The following is a 16,296-nucleotide window of genomic DNA, read 5'->3' on the forward strand; positions in this document are numbered from 1 at the left end:
GTATACTATGTGTATGTCACACCTGTATACTGTGTATGTCACACCTGTATACTGTGTGTATGTCACACCTGTATACTATGTGTATGTCTGTATACTGTGTGTATGTCTGTTTACTGTGTGTATGTCACACCTGTATACTGTGTGTATGTCACACCTGTATACTGTGTGTATGTATGTATACTGTGTGTATGTCTGTATACTGTGTGTATGTCTGTTTACTGTGTGTATGTCTGTTTACTGTGTGTATGTCACACCTGTATACTGTGTGTATGTCACACCTGTATACTATGTGTATGTCTGTATACTGTGTGTATGTCACACCGGTATACTGTGTGTATGTCTGTATACTGTGTGTATGTCACACCTGTATACTGTGTGTATGTCTGTATACTGTGTGTATGTCACACCTGTATACTCTGTGTATGTCTGTTTACTATGTGTATGTCTGTATACTATGTGTATGTCTGTATACTATGTGTATGTCTGTATACTGTGTGTATGTCACACCTGTATACTGTCTGTATGTCACACCTGTATACTATGTGTATGTCTGTATACTATGTGTATGTCTGTATACTATGTGTATGTCTGTATACTGTTTGTATGTCTGTTTACTGTGTGTATGTCACACCTGTATACTATGTGTATGTCACACCTGTATACTATGTGTATGTCACACCTGTATACTGTGTATGTCACACCTGTATACTGTGTGTATGTCACACCTGTATACTATGTGTATGTCTGTATACTGTGTGTATGTCTGTTTACTGTGTGTATGTCACACCTGTATACTGTGTGTATGTCACACCTGTATACTGTGTGTATGTATGTATACTGTGTGTATGTCTGTATACTGTGTGTATGTCTGTTTACTGTGTGTATGTCTGTTTACTGTGTGTATGTCACACCTGTATACTGTATGTATGTCACACCTGTATACTGTGTGTATGTCACACCTGTATACTGTGTGTATGTCACACCTGTATACTGTGTGTATGTCTGTATACTGTGTGTATGTAACACCTGTATACTACATGTATGTGTATGTCTGTTTACTGTGTGTATGTCACACCTGTATACTGTGTGTATGTCTGTATACTGTGTGTATGTCACACCTGTATACTGTGTGTATGTCTGTTTACTATGTGTATGTCTGTATACTATGTGTATGTCTGTATACTATGTGTATGTCTGTATACTGTGTGTATGTCACACCTGTATACTGTCTGTATGTCACACCTGTATACTATGTGTATGTCTGTATACTATGTGTATGTCTGTATACTATGTGTATGTCTGTATACTATGTGTATGTCTGTATACTGTGTGTATGTCACACCTGTATACTATGTGTATGTCACACCTGTATACTATGTGTATGTCACACCTGTATACTGTGTGTATGTCACACCTGTATACTGTGTGTATGTCACACCTGTATACTGTGTGTATGTCACACCTGTATTCTATGTGTATGTCTGTATACTATGTGTATGTCTGTATACTGTGTGTATGTCTGTTTACTGTGTGTATGTCACACCTGTATACTGTGTGTATGTCACACCTGTATACTGTGTGTATGTCTGTTTACTGTGTGTATGTCTGTTTACTGTGTGTATGTCACACCTGTATACTGTGTGTATGTCACACCTGTATACTATGTGTATGTCTGTATACTATGTGTATGTCTGTATACTGTGTGTATGTCTGTATACTATGTGTATGTCTGTATACTGTGTGCATGTCACACCTGTATACTGTGTGTATATCACACCTGTATACTGTGTGTATGTCACACCTGTATACTGTGTGTATGTCACCTGTATACTGTGTGTATGTCTGTATACTGTGTGTATGTCACACTTGTATACTATGTGTATGTCTGTATACTGTGTGTATGTCACACCTGTATACTATGTGTATGTCTGTATACTGTGTGTATGTCCCACCTGTATACTGTGTGTATGTCTGTTTACTGTATGTATGTCACACCTGTATACTGTGTGTATGTCACACATGTATAGTGTGTGTATGTCTGTATACTGTGTGTATGTCTGTTTACTGTGTGTATGTCACACCTGTATACTGTGTGTATGTCACACCTGTATACTGTGTGTATGTCTGTATACTGTGTGTATGTCTGTTTACTGTGTGTATGTCACACCTGTATACTGTGTGTATGTCACACCTGTATACTGTGTGTATGTATGTATACTGTGTGTATGTCTGTTTACTGTGTGTATGTCTGTTTACTGTGTGTATGTCACACCTGTATACTGTGGGTATGTCACACCTGTATACTATGTGTATGTCTGTATACTATGTGTATGTCTGTATACTATGTGTATGTCTGTATTCTGTGTGCATGTCACACCTGTATACTGTGTGTATATCACACCTGTATACTGTGTGTATGTCACACCTGTATACTGTGTGTATGTCACCTGTATACTGTGTGTATGTCTGTATACTGTGTGTATGTCACACTTGTATACTATGTGTATGTCTGTATACTGTGTGTATGTCACACCTGTATACTATGTGTATGTCTGTATACTGTGTGTATGTCACACCTGTATACTGTGTGTATGTCTGTTTACTGTGTGTATGTCACACCTGTATACTGTGTGTATGTCACACCTGTATACTGTGTGTATGTCTGTTTACTGTGTGTATGTCACACCTGTATACTGTGTGTATGTCACACCTGTATACTGTGTGTATGTCTGTATACTGTGTGTATGTCTGTTTACTGTGTGTATGTCACACCTGTATACTGTGTATGTCACACCTGTATACTGTGTGTATGTCTGTATACTGTGTGTATGTCTGTTTACTGTGTGTATGTCTGTATACTGTGTGTATGTCACACCTGTATACTGTGTGTATGTCACACCTGTATACTATGTGTATGTCTGTATACTGTGTGTATGTCACACCTGTATACTGTGTGTATGTCTGTTTACTGTGTGTATGTCACACCTGTATACTGTGTGTATGTCACACCTGTATACTGTGTGTATGTCTGTATACTGTGTGTATGTCTGTTTACTGTGTGTATGTCACACCTGTATACTGTGTGTATGTCACACCTGTATACTGTGTGTATGTCACACCTGTATACTATGTGTATATCTGTATACTATGTGTATGTCTGTATACTGTGTGCATGTCACACCTGTATACTGTGTGTATATCACACCTGTATACTGTGTGTATGTCACACCTGTATACTGTGTGTATGTCACCTGTATACTGTGTGTATGTCACACCTGTATACTGTGCATATATCACACCTGTACACTGTAAGTATATCAAACCTGTATACTGTATGTATGTCACACCTGTCCATACTGTATGTATGTCCTACCTATCTATACTGTATGTATGTCACACCTGTCTATATTGTATGTATGTCACACCTGTCCATACTGTATGTATGTCCCACCTATCTATACTGTATATATACTGTATGTATGTCCCACCTATCTATACTGTATGTATGTCACACCTGTCTATACTGTATGTATGTTACACCTGTCCATACTGTATATATACTGTATGTATGTCCCACCTATCTATACTGTATGTATGTCACACCTATACTGTATGTATGTCACACCTGTCTATACTGTATGTATGTCACACCTGTCCATACTGTATATATACTGTATGTATGTCCCAACTATTTATACTGTATATATACTGTATGTATGTCCCACCTCTCTATACTGTATGTATGTCCCACCTATCTATACTGTATGTATGTCACACCTGTCCATACTGTATATATACTGTATGTATGTCACACCTGTCCATACTGTATATATACTGTATGTATGTCCCACCTAACTATACTGTATGTATGTCACACCTGTCCATACTGTATATATACTGTATGTATGTCACACCTGTCTATATTGTATGTATGTCACACCTGTCCATACTGTATGTATGTCACACCTGTCCATACTGTATATATACTGTATGTATGTCCCACCTATCTATACTGTATGTATGTCACACCTATCTATACTGTATGTATGTCACACCTGTCCATACTGTATATATACTGTATGTATGTCACACCTGTCCATACTGCATATATACTGTATGTATGTCACACCTGTCCATACTGTATATATACTGTATGTATGTCACACCTGTCCATACTGTATATATACTGTATGTATGTCACACCTGTCCATACTGTATATATACTGTATGTATGTCACACCTGTCCATACTGTATATATACTGTATGTATGTCACACCTGTCCATACTGTATATATACTGTATGTATGTCACACCTGTCCATACTGTGTGCATGTCACACCTGTATACTGTGTGTATGTCACCTGTATACTGTGTGTATGTCACCTGTATACTGTGTGTATGTCACACCTGTATACTGTGCATATATCACACCTGTACACTGTAAGTATATCAAACCTGTATACTGTATGTATGTCACACCTGTCCATACTGTATGTATGTCCTACCTATCTATACTGTATGTATGTCACACCTGTCTATATTGTATGTATGTCACACCTGTCCATACTGTATGTATGTCCCACCTATCTATACTGTATATATACTGTATGTATGTCCCACCTATCTATACTGTATGTATGTCACACCTGTCTATACTGTATGTATGTCACACCTGTCCATACTGTATATATACTGTATGTATGTCCCACCTATCTATACTGTATGTATGTCACACCTGTCTATACTGTATGTATGTCACACCTGTCCATACTGTATATATACTGTATGTATGTCCCAACTATCTATACTGTATATATACTGTATGTATGTCCCACCTATCTATACTGTATGTATGTCCCACCTATCTATACTGTATGTATGTCACACCTGTCCATACTGTATATATACTGTATGTATGTCACACCTGTCCATACTGTATATATACTGTATGTATGTCCCACCTAACTATACTGTATGTATGTCACACCTGTCCATACTGTATATATACTGTATGTATGTCACACCTGTCTATATTGTATGTATGTCACACCTGTCCATACTGTATGTATGTCACACCTGTCCATACTGTATATATACTGTATGTATGTCCCACCTATCTATACTGTATGTATGTCACACCTATCTATACTGTATGTATGTCACACCTGTCCATACTCTATATATAATGTATGTATGTCACACCTGTCCATACTCTATATATACTGTATGTATGTCACACCTGTCCATACTGTATATATACTCTATGTATGTCACACCTGTCCATACTGTATATATACTGTATGTATGTCACACATGTCCATACTGTATATATACTGTATGTATGTCACACCTGTCCATACTGTATATATACTGTATGTATGTCACACCTGTCCATACTGTATGTATGTCCCACCTATCTATACTGTATATATACTGTATGTATGTCACACCTGTCCATACTGTATATATACTGTAGGTATGTCACACCTGTCCATACTCTATGTATGTCCCACCTATCTATACTGTATATATACTGTATGTATGTCACACCTGTCCATACTGTATATATACTGTAGGTATGTCACACCTGTCCATACTGTATGTATGTCCCACCTATCTATACTGTATGTATGTCACACCTGTCCATACTGTATATATACTGTATGTATGTCACACCTGTCCATACTGTATATATACTGTATGTATGTCCCACCTATCCATACTGTATGTATGTCCCACCTATCTATACTGTATATATACTGTATGTATGTCACACCTGTCCATACTGTATGTATGCCACACCTGTCTATACTGTATGTATGTCACACCTGTCCATACTGTATATATACTGTATGTATGTCACACCTGTCCATACTGTATGTATGTCCCACCTATCTATACTGTATATGGTTTTTAGCTCACCTGCCCGAAGGGCAAGTGAGCTTATGCCATGGTGCGGCGTCCGTCGTCCGGCCGGCCGGCCGTCCGGCCGTCCGGCGTCAACTTTTTCATTTAAACAACTTCTTCTCAATAGCCAGGAGGCCCAGGAACTTCATATTGGGCCTGTAGCATGCTGGGGTGAAGGGCTACCAAGTTTGTTCAAATAAATGACATTGACCTTCATTCAAGGTCACATGGGTCAAATAGGCTATAATCTTCAAACGACTTCTTCTCAATAACCAAGAGGCCCAGGGACTTGATATTGGGCCTGTAGCATGCTGGGGTGAAGGGCTACAAAGTTTGTTCAAATAAATGACCTTGACCTTCATTCAAGGTCACATTGGTCAAATAGGCTATAATCTTCAAACGACTTCTTCTCAATAACCAAGAGGCCCAGGGACTTGACATTGGGCCTGTAGCATGCTGGGGTGAAGGGCTACTAAGTTTGTTCAAATAAATGACATTGACCTTCATTCAAGGTCACATTTGTCAAATAGGCTATAATCTTCAAACGACTTCTTCTCAATAACCAAGAGGCCCAGGGACTTGATATTGGGCCTGTAGCATGCTGGGGTGAAGGGCTACTAAGTTTGTTCAAATAGATGACCTTGACCTTCATTCAAGGTCACATGGGTCAAATAGGCTATGATCTTCAAACGACTTCTTCTCAATAACCAAGAGGACCAGGGACTTGATATTGGGCCTGTAGCATGCTGGTGTGAAGGGCTACTAAGTTTGTTCAAATAAATGACCTTGACCTTCATTCAAGGTCACATTTGTCAAATAGGCTATAATCTTCAAACGACTTCTTCTCAATAACCAAGAGGCCCAGCGACTTGATATTGATGCTGTAGCATGCTGGGGTGAGGGGCTACAAAGTTTGTTCAAATAAATGACCTTGACATTCATTCAAGGTCACATTGGTCAAATAGGCTATAATCTTCAAACGACTTCTTCTCAATAACCAAGAGGCCCAGTGACTTGATATTGGGCCTGTAGCATGCTAGGGTGAAGGGCTACAAAGTTTGTTCAAATAAATGACCTTGACCTTCATTCAAGGTCACATTTGTCAAATAGGCTATAATCTTCAAACAACTTCTTCTCAATAACCAAGAGGCCCAGTGACTTGATATTGGTCCTGTAGCATGCTTGGGTGAAGGGCTACAAAGTTTGTTCAAATAAATGACCTTGACCTTCATTAAAGGTCACATGGGTCAAATAGGCTATAATCTTCAAACAACTTCTTCGCAATAACCAAGAGGCCCAGGGACTTGATATTGGACCTGTAGCATGCTGGAGTGAAGGGCTACAAAGTTTGTTCAAATAAATGATGTTGACCTTCATTCAAGGTCACATGGGTCAAATAGGCTATATTCTTCAAATGACTTCTTCTTAATAACCAAGAGGCCCAGGGACTTGATATTGGGCCTGTAGCATGCTGGGGTGAAGGGCTACAAAGTTTGTTCAAATGAATGACCCTTGACCTACATTTAAGATCACAGGGGTGAAATCGGCTTAAATCTGTAAACAATAATTTTGCGATAGCCAAGAGCCTCCTAGACCAGATATTAGGCCAATAAAATGCTGGAATGAAGGACTAGAAAATTTATTAGTATGAATAAACCTAGCTTACTATGATAATCAGCATAGTATCTGTAGAAATGAACTCAATCAACTTCAAAGTTGCTGTAGAGCCAGGTGAGCGATACAGGCCCATTGGGCCTCTTGTTCCTGTTGCTAAATGATATCAAAAGGTAGGAAGTAAACGCTGCTAATGTAGTTTAATTCATGTATATGAATAAAAGTTTAGGTTCACTGTGTAAATTGTGAACATATCGTATACATTGTATTGATGTGTGGCTTGATTGGTTTACTCATAGTGGATGTTTTCTGTAACACTTGTGTTGACATAAAAAAAAATAGGTGCACTTGGCAATTAAGTGTTAATTCATTCAGGTCATGGTTTTTGTGGAGATTCATTTGAATTCATGATCAGATCAGCCAAGTGACTGACAATCAGTGATCTTGGTTAATGATTTTTCTTTATCTTTTTACACAGGTGTGACATAGCTGATTTTTATACAACTTCGTATTGACACTATCAAAAGGCTATACTTATATAGATATATTTTATTGTCATTTTTCAGGATATTATAGTAAATCTAGTAACTGAATTGGTGGCTGGCTGCTTGATTCTTTTAAAAAAGCTGTTGACAAATTTGAGGCGGAGAAGAAGGAGATGAATATCCTCTCTCTCCTTACCCAGGCTAACAGTGTGTTAAAAGAAGACGATGGCATGGCTTCTAAAAACGATGCTGGTACTAAGTCTATAGGGAGCATTCAGCATAAACTTGTAAAGGAGCTGATTTTGAAAACAACCAAGGAAAAAGATGAAGGAAATAATGGCCAAGATGATGAAGATGAGGCAGTTGAAGAATTTTAGCTCACCTGGTCCAGAGGACCAATGTAAACTAATGTCATTCAGAATCAACCAAATTTATTGAAATTTTGTATATATGCAGTCATGTATTGACAAGATCTCGGATGAGTTTGAAAATGGGAATTATTCAACAATATTTACATTTGCTCCACATTTCCCCATTGACACTATGCTAAGAGGCACTTGCCACCTTACGCTTATAACACCCAGTGCCTCGGGTTATAACACCCAGTGACCTTAAAAATGGCGTTTTTTTTAGTGTTGGTTTACTTTTTTTCAAAGTTGACGAAATGGTAAGAAAATGTAAATATAAGTATTGAACAGTGGTTTTAATGTTGTTATAGTCAATATGGCAGCAAGATGAATGTGGGCAAATGTAGCATGGGAACCCTAACGGGTTCCATGCCATTTGCCTAACATACATCTTGCTGACATATCGACTATAACAATATTAAAACCACTGTTCATTGCTTAAATAACTTACTACCCTTTGTAATAATATTGTAAACAATTTTTAGGTCACCTGAGACGAAGTCACAAGTAACCTATTTGAATCACAGGCGCTTGCATAGAAAATGAGAATTTAAAAAAAATGATATCAGTGGTAAGTGTACTGTGTAATTCAGATTACACATACCACTGTCAAGTGTACTGTATAATTCAGATTACACATACCACTGTCAAATAAAAAAAAAATGAAAATCACATTTTCTATGCAAGCACCTGTGATTTGAATCACCTTTTGTCCATCGTCTTCCATCGTGCGTCAGTAAACAGTTTACATTTTCAACTTCTTTTCCAAAACCGCTGAACCAAATTCAATGAAATTTGGCAGAAGGTCAATCAACATTGTTAATTATATGGTCCCTACCTGCCAGGGGCCCTAGGTGCGTAGCCAAAGTCAGGGTCAAATTGACTAAAACTTCAAAAAATCTTCTTCCTTACTCTCAGATATGATGGAATCAAATACTCTTTATAAATGGAACGGTCTTAAGGTGCTTTACCAAAATTGTGAATTTCATGACCCTGGGGTCTCGCGTTTACCCCTGGGGAGGGGTAAACTTTACAATAGTTTATATAGGGAAATCACATTTTAAACTATTATTTGTGCGATTTCTATTGGATTTCATTCTAACTTGATAAACATTGTTAGCATGAGATGCCAGTTTGATGGTATGCATATATTGGCCCTGACTGACCCTCAGGTGCTGATGGTCGGAGCCAAAAAAGGTCAAATATGACTGAAATTTCAAAAATCTTCTTTTCCAGACACTAATAAGGTAGATTAAAAAAAACAACTTAATGATACATACATGTTGGCCCTGACTGACCCCTAGGACTGATGAGTCAGGCCAAAAAGGGTAAATTAGATTAACTAAAATATTTCGAAACTCAGGTGACAGTCGATGCCCATGAGCCTCTAGGTTACCTGGCCTGAAGGTCCTGTGAGCATATGCAATGAGAAGTGTAGAGCCCAATATGGGAAATTGAGGTTAACTTTTTAAACCCAACTTGTCTTGAACACCTGAATGGATTTTGATGAAATTTGGTCTGGATTATTATTGGGCAAAGGTTGTATAATTGGATTGTGTAGCTTTGCTAAGGGCGGGCCCCAATAGGGGAAATTGAGGTAAAAAAATTTAAATCACTATTAGTTATGAACAACTAAATGGATTTTGATAAATTTGGTCTGGAGAATTATCTGTCAATGTTGTATATTGCATAAAAACAGGATATGACACCTTTGGGATAGGAGAAAAGGGGCCCCAATAGGGGAAATACAGAAAAACAAAACTTAAAAATACTTTTTCTTTTTCATGAATGACAGGAGTTTAGTCCACCTACAGTTTGAATCATTGTTTGGAGAGCCAGTTCAAAAGGAAAATACCTGAAACATAACTTGAATTAGAGTAATATGCTGTAATAACTCAAATATCTTTGTGAGCCATGCAAGTCTTCTACACTGTGTACACATTGGTGACCGTAATATATAAAATACGGTCATCAAATATGGCTTTAACTTGATATAATGATTTGAGCTAATATATTAATTCTTTTTCTTTTAAGGATTCATGTACTTCATAGTGTGCTAACAGACACTGACAAGTAATTGTTATATTGAGATTATATATGGAGTGGATTTTATTAACAGAACTTCATTCATAGAAATATATGCTCATACACCATTAAACTTAATCCTGTGTTGCAATAAGCGAGAATATAGTACATTGAATAAGGACTCAGCATATGTTATGTAAATAAAGATTTGATTTTTTTCAGACAGTTTCATTTTCTTTATCAAATACCTTAAGTGATTATTCACAGATTATTCAAACTTTGTTTTCTCCTAGATTTGACAATGAAATACTAGGACATTTTTTTTCTCTTTACGATGACAATATCCTGTGGTAACGGTGACATTATCCTCAGGTAACGGTGACAATATCCTCAGGTAACGGTGACAATATCCTCAGGTAACGGTGACAATATCCTCAGGTAACTGTGACAATATCCTCAGGTAACGGTGACATTATCCTCAGGTAACGGTGACATTATCCTCAGGTAACGGTGACATTATCCTCAGGTAACTGTGACAATATCCTCAGGTAACTGTGACAATATCCTCAGGTAACGGTGACATTATCCTCAGGTAACGGTGACATTATCCTCAGGTAACTGTGACAATATCCTCAGGTAACTGTGACAATATCCTCAGGTAACGGTGACAATATCCTCAGGTAACTGAATCCAGACCAATTCCGGATTACGACACCTTTTGCAAAAGCACCTTGAAATATAGGTAGTAATGGTTTGCAACAACCGAAACAAAAGAAAACTACAACCAGTGAAGACGATGATGATGATCTTTATTTCATGGAAACTGATACATATTTACAATCTCACGAATCCTTTCAGAAATATAGACTGTCCCATTAGATTGTGGTTTAAACCACACTGACGTAAACCAGGGCTCTGATAACCGTACAACATCCTGGTAATGATTATATAGCGAATGGTGCTTCCTGCATTCGGGCCGTTGTGATAGGAAGCAAATGAAATGTTTCTCATAGGAAAACACTTTAGATCTCTTGGGATTTCCATAGCAGAGACTACACGTGTTTAATATTGCAATTTTATATTCTCATTTTGACAAAATAGTAGATTAAAACTACATATAAGCTGCTCTTTCTCAATGTTGGATCAATATATTTCAAAAATTATAAACAATGAAAAGGAAAATACTGATTTTCCTTCTTCTAAATTTAAGGTCCAAAGTTGGAAGTCTTCCGTCTAATCGGATAATTTACATGTGAAACTAATTTAAATGCCAACTAGTGAGCAAAGAGTATCTTGTAATGAAATGTAATTGAAAAGGAAAATGTACTTTACAAATGTGCCCACCGCTTATATCGGACTCTAATTAAAATGTATCTGGAGGACAGTGCTATGTAGTATATTGTTTCATCAAGAGTATTTTTGAAACAACACTGAAACTTTCATTTTCTGTTCCGGTGGACACAAAGAGCTCTCAATCGTACTGTCGTTAGCGGCGAATTTTACAATCGAGAAATGCTCTTAATTTTCTGACTGTTTCGGAAGAACTAGGGGTATTTAGTTTGTAAACTTAACTACGGTTTGTTTTATACCATATTTGGGTATTAACGAATACATAAAAAACACAAGCTGTGAACAGGCTTATACAAAATGTACATTTACGGTTTACGTGGTTGTCATAGAGCAAAACATTGAAATAAATAACTACAAAAGGTTTGTTAGTAACATACCACGGTATTTGTGAATACAGTATATTCTTACATCAAATCTACCAATGAATACACACAGAAAATGTATGCAACGCAACCGCAATGCTGATGGTATAGCTGATTCTTACATCATTATGTTAGTGGTAACCGTTTTACTGGTTATTTTTATGAATCGAAAATGTTTGCGAGTGTGTACGGGAATGCAAAAATAGTAAATTGCGAAAATTATAAACTTGGTTTGGTTGAGATGCAAGGGTTTACCAGGGTGTGTTTTTAGTTTTTGCTCATCGATGGCAAAACAAGACCTTCAGGTGTACTTTGCTCACAAAATTTCCGCGAGGCGAAAAATGTTACACGCCAAATGTAATGTGGATAAGACAATAAATCACAGTATAAAAACCCGCCAAAATACCAGTCATGCTGTATTATAATCTGATAGAGTTTGGAGTAATCATGCATACAAACAATTCGGCCTGTAGAAGGGTTATTCACAAAACAAAATAAATCACGGTATAAATACGATTTAAATTATTCTCGGCATTCGTCATCTGATGAGGAACATTCAGGAAATGCACTCTTAAGACACAAATTCAATATTGCTAAGAAAGAGAAGCGCAGTGCTTCGAAATAAATCTACATTATACAGTTACATATCTGCAGTGTCTAAAGAGATTTAGCAGTTTGTTTTATATTATTGATTTATAAACGTTCTACACCTCAGAAATATCTTATCGGGTGTTGTTTGTGAAATATCAACAAGCGAAAAAAAAATACAAAAACAAAAAAACAAAAAAAACGACCCGTTTTAAGGGTGATCGACAGCAGACCACACCCCTCTCCTTAATTACTATTCTTGAATGGAATGTACAAAATGATTCGTATCCACACAAAAAACTGACACATAATGACAAAAACCTGAAAAAATATGATTCCTTAATTCCTATGTGATATGATGGTTGTCTCCCTTCATGAACTATAATAGCGACAGTAAACGAAGTGTGTGCATGCGCTACGTCACGTGCATATGATGTATATATGATGATATATATTTGCACGATATTTACGGATAAATATTGCTGATATTTTAACTTAAAACATCGCAGGTTGGTCATAGATAAAGATAATTAAAAGGAATATGAAGGACGGATGAAAGGAAGAACATATCTCGTACTTAAATCTTTGTTTACATAATCTGTGACGATATTTTTACAACGTTCATGAATAACACCATCTTATGTAGTCCAGGAAGGGAGATAACCGATAGATATTATTATGACGTCACATTCCACGTGCAAACAAGTCACTATATAAATAGACCATACATTTTGTATCATTTATATATATGAACACTGACTTCAAGGCTAACCCGTACCATGAAAGCTCATATACATATATATATATATATATTTACGTATCTGTCATATTTACAATATATATATGTCCATATACACAAAGTACCGAGTGTGTTGATCGTGGTTTCAATTTTAATGTGAAGTTTAAACACCCAATTTTAAATATAACATAATGCAAGTTACTAGATTAAACTAATAACAATCAACAATTTACAAAATAAATACACGGAAATAATTATATTTACTTAATTATTATATTATCTTTGTATTCACAACAGAAATGTTCAAACAAATCATTTGTCTTGTTCACCTGCAAGATGAAGTTAGCTTAGTCAGCAAGTCACAAAGAACCCTTAAACAGCTATTTTGTGTGTGCGGCACATGCTTCCTAAATACAGCACTGCAAAGTCCAGCTTGTATTCCGTCAGAAACGACTCCACTATTATTGCGACATCAAGTGCGAGTTATCTTTCTTAGAGCAATACTGAAACTCGAGCGGATTTCTGATTCGACGATACGTCGTCCTCCGATACCTAATGTTGAAACTATCATATTAGACAATGTTGTCGACGATATCCTGGGACTGTCACGTTAACCGAAGATAAACCTAAACTTTGACTTTAATGTCTCACACGAGCATTGGGATTGCCATATTCGATAAATAACGACAATGGTCTATGGTCATTCTCCAGCATATTGGCGAACCCGTCGTTACTCGAGAAATGTTGGCGTTTTGTGGTATCAGAATAACTGTTGAACAACGTTTATAAGAACTAAATCTGAATCTCGTCTCTATAAACTACCGCGCTCCGTGTTCTTCCCTTGGCGTTTTATATCAGTCAACAATGCATTTCTTTGAAGTCCATCTCCGACCAAATTGCACGTGCATCGTCTGATATGCTGGATAAGCTGCGCTACAAAGGTATAGTAGAAGACGGACTAGTTACGAAACGTTCATATCTGTATACTACAGGCACACACGTCCCCGCCATTTCACATTCACCAGTTTCCCATACACGTATATTCCCTTTATAGTAACAGACACAGTGTTAACATTTCTGGATACGAGATGTTATATGTTCAACGAAGAATATTAATTTGTGCCTTTCTTGTCAAACAAAAATTCATTATTTTACGTCCAAATCCACAGAACTATTGTTAACATGACTAAGCGTTTTTGTAATGATATCGCAGTGCCTCCGTTGTGACTATCCGATGGCTCTTGTTTGGCTGCAGTCAGGAGAACGGAATCCGTGGGGTTGTCTGTAAGAAGAAAACAGTAAACCTCAATCATTCCTATCTGTCGATTAAAGCATTTTTATGTAACATTTCAATTGTAAAATATAAATCAAACAATTCATTGTTGTTTTTTTACAAGGTGTTTCACTGTCCAAATGTTGGCATTGTGTACGTATTTTTGTTTTGCAATAGAACCCTCCTTATCCGAGTGACACAACTAAGCTATGATATTGTTTCCTTGGACAGTACACGTACGTGTACATACATGCTTTCGAGGGAGTGCTTAAGTGTGATGTCTTCTCCTTTCTTCAGAGTGCTAACCAACAATTTTATTTCCTCCTCTGATAGCATCGGACGAACGGAACTTGAATATAATCTTATTAATTTCCCTTGTGAAAGAATGCTGAATTACGAAGTTATCTCCCTTGAACGGCACTGCTTGATTTTGAAATTACCACCCTTGACGTTAGAGTGTTGTAATACGATATTATCGCTACGACGAACGCCGGAAAACGGGATTGTCTCCCCTGTCTGAAATTGCTATAGTACGAAATTATCTCCGAGGAATGTCAGACTTTGAAATGATTTTATTTTATCTGAAAGTGTTGTACTATAGGCTACGATTTAATTATCTCCCCTTGTGGCTATAATATAACCAAACTCTCTGGTAAATATTACGTCGCCTCAATACAGTACAGGTATATACTTATGCGTACTCACCTCTCTTGTCCTTTGGTATATCAGCTGTGAAAAGAAAAATAATTAAAAATGTATTGATACGAAAATGATAATCATCTGTACGAGTCACTTAAACGTCTAAAATAAAAAAATAAAAACCTGCAATGAGTGTCAACATACCCATTACATGTAAAATATACACGAATCGTGTCTGAATTATTTCTATTAGCTAAAGTGATGTAATTAACCAATATCATAAAAGTGTTGATTATTACATTGCTCGTGAATGCCCAGTGGAGCTGTTAGATAATTCTCCATAGAGAGTATCCTTATTAAGTCAAAATTCAGTGGTGTTGAAACAGGATTAAATTTTAAGTACTGAGATGAATTTTGTGTACGTTGCATAGCTCTATCATGTCGAACCTTTATTTGCAATAAATATGTTTATTTCCCCCCTTTTTACGAATAGTATTAACTTGATTAGAATTAAGTATCAATTTATTATTTTATTTTATTTGTGCCACTAAGTTCAGATAAAGGCGTTCGTGGCGACGTCGTAGATTAGAAGTGGATGCGTCTCTGAAGATTTATGGTGGTAACAATACGTCGACAGCATTTTCTTAACGTTTCGTTCATCATCGATACTCCATGAGTTACGTTCACGTTTGGCCTCTGCACTGCTGGATTATGCCATGACAAATCCAAGGCACAAGTATAGCTATCAAATTTGTGTCAGGAAAATACCCTGGCCAAATGCTACGCTGACATTTTTTGAAGATTAGCCACGAAATTCGTTTGATGTCCGTCAAATTATCATTAAGTCATTTTGGTTTTATCCACAAAATGGCGGCGATGAGCCTACAATATTGTTATGACATATCC

General features: G+C 36.9%; 1 protein-coding gene and 1 long non-coding RNA gene across 7 annotated transcripts in view; one reads left to right on the plus strand and one right to left on the minus strand.

The window, feature by feature from the left end:
* Positions 1 to 10,660, plus strand: part of LOC117333833 — a 34,314-nt gene extending 23,654 nt beyond the window's left edge. For all 5 annotated transcript variants that reach the window (XR_004534015.1, XR_004534014.1, XR_004534011.1 and 2 more), the window contains one exon: positions 8,089 to 10,660. This is a non-coding gene — a long non-coding RNA (uncharacterized LOC117333833). The remainder of the gene's footprint in view (positions 1 to 8,088) is intronic.
* Positions 10,661 to 11,231: 571 nt separating this feature from the next.
* LOC117333832 (kin of IRRE-like protein 2) overlaps positions 11,232 to 16,296 on the minus strand; it is a 143,957-nt gene continuing 138,892 nt past the window's right edge. For both annotated transcript variants that reach the window (XM_033893246.1, XM_033893247.1), the window contains 2 exons: positions 15,457 to 15,480; positions 11,232 to 14,760 (listed from right to left, as the gene is read on the minus strand). In XM_033893246.1, the coding sequence (XP_033749137.1) occupies positions 14,630 to 14,760; positions 15,457 to 15,480 (155 nt within the window). In that variant the 3' untranslated portion in view covers positions 11,232 to 14,629. The remainder of the gene's footprint in view (positions 14,761 to 15,456; positions 15,481 to 16,296) is intronic.

This window comes from Pecten maximus, chromosome 9 (genome assembly GCF_902652985.1).
Source record: "Pecten maximus chromosome 9, xPecMax1.1, whole genome shotgun sequence".
Lineage (NCBI taxonomy): Eukaryota > Metazoa > Mollusca > Bivalvia > Pectinida > Pectinidae > Pecten > Pecten maximus.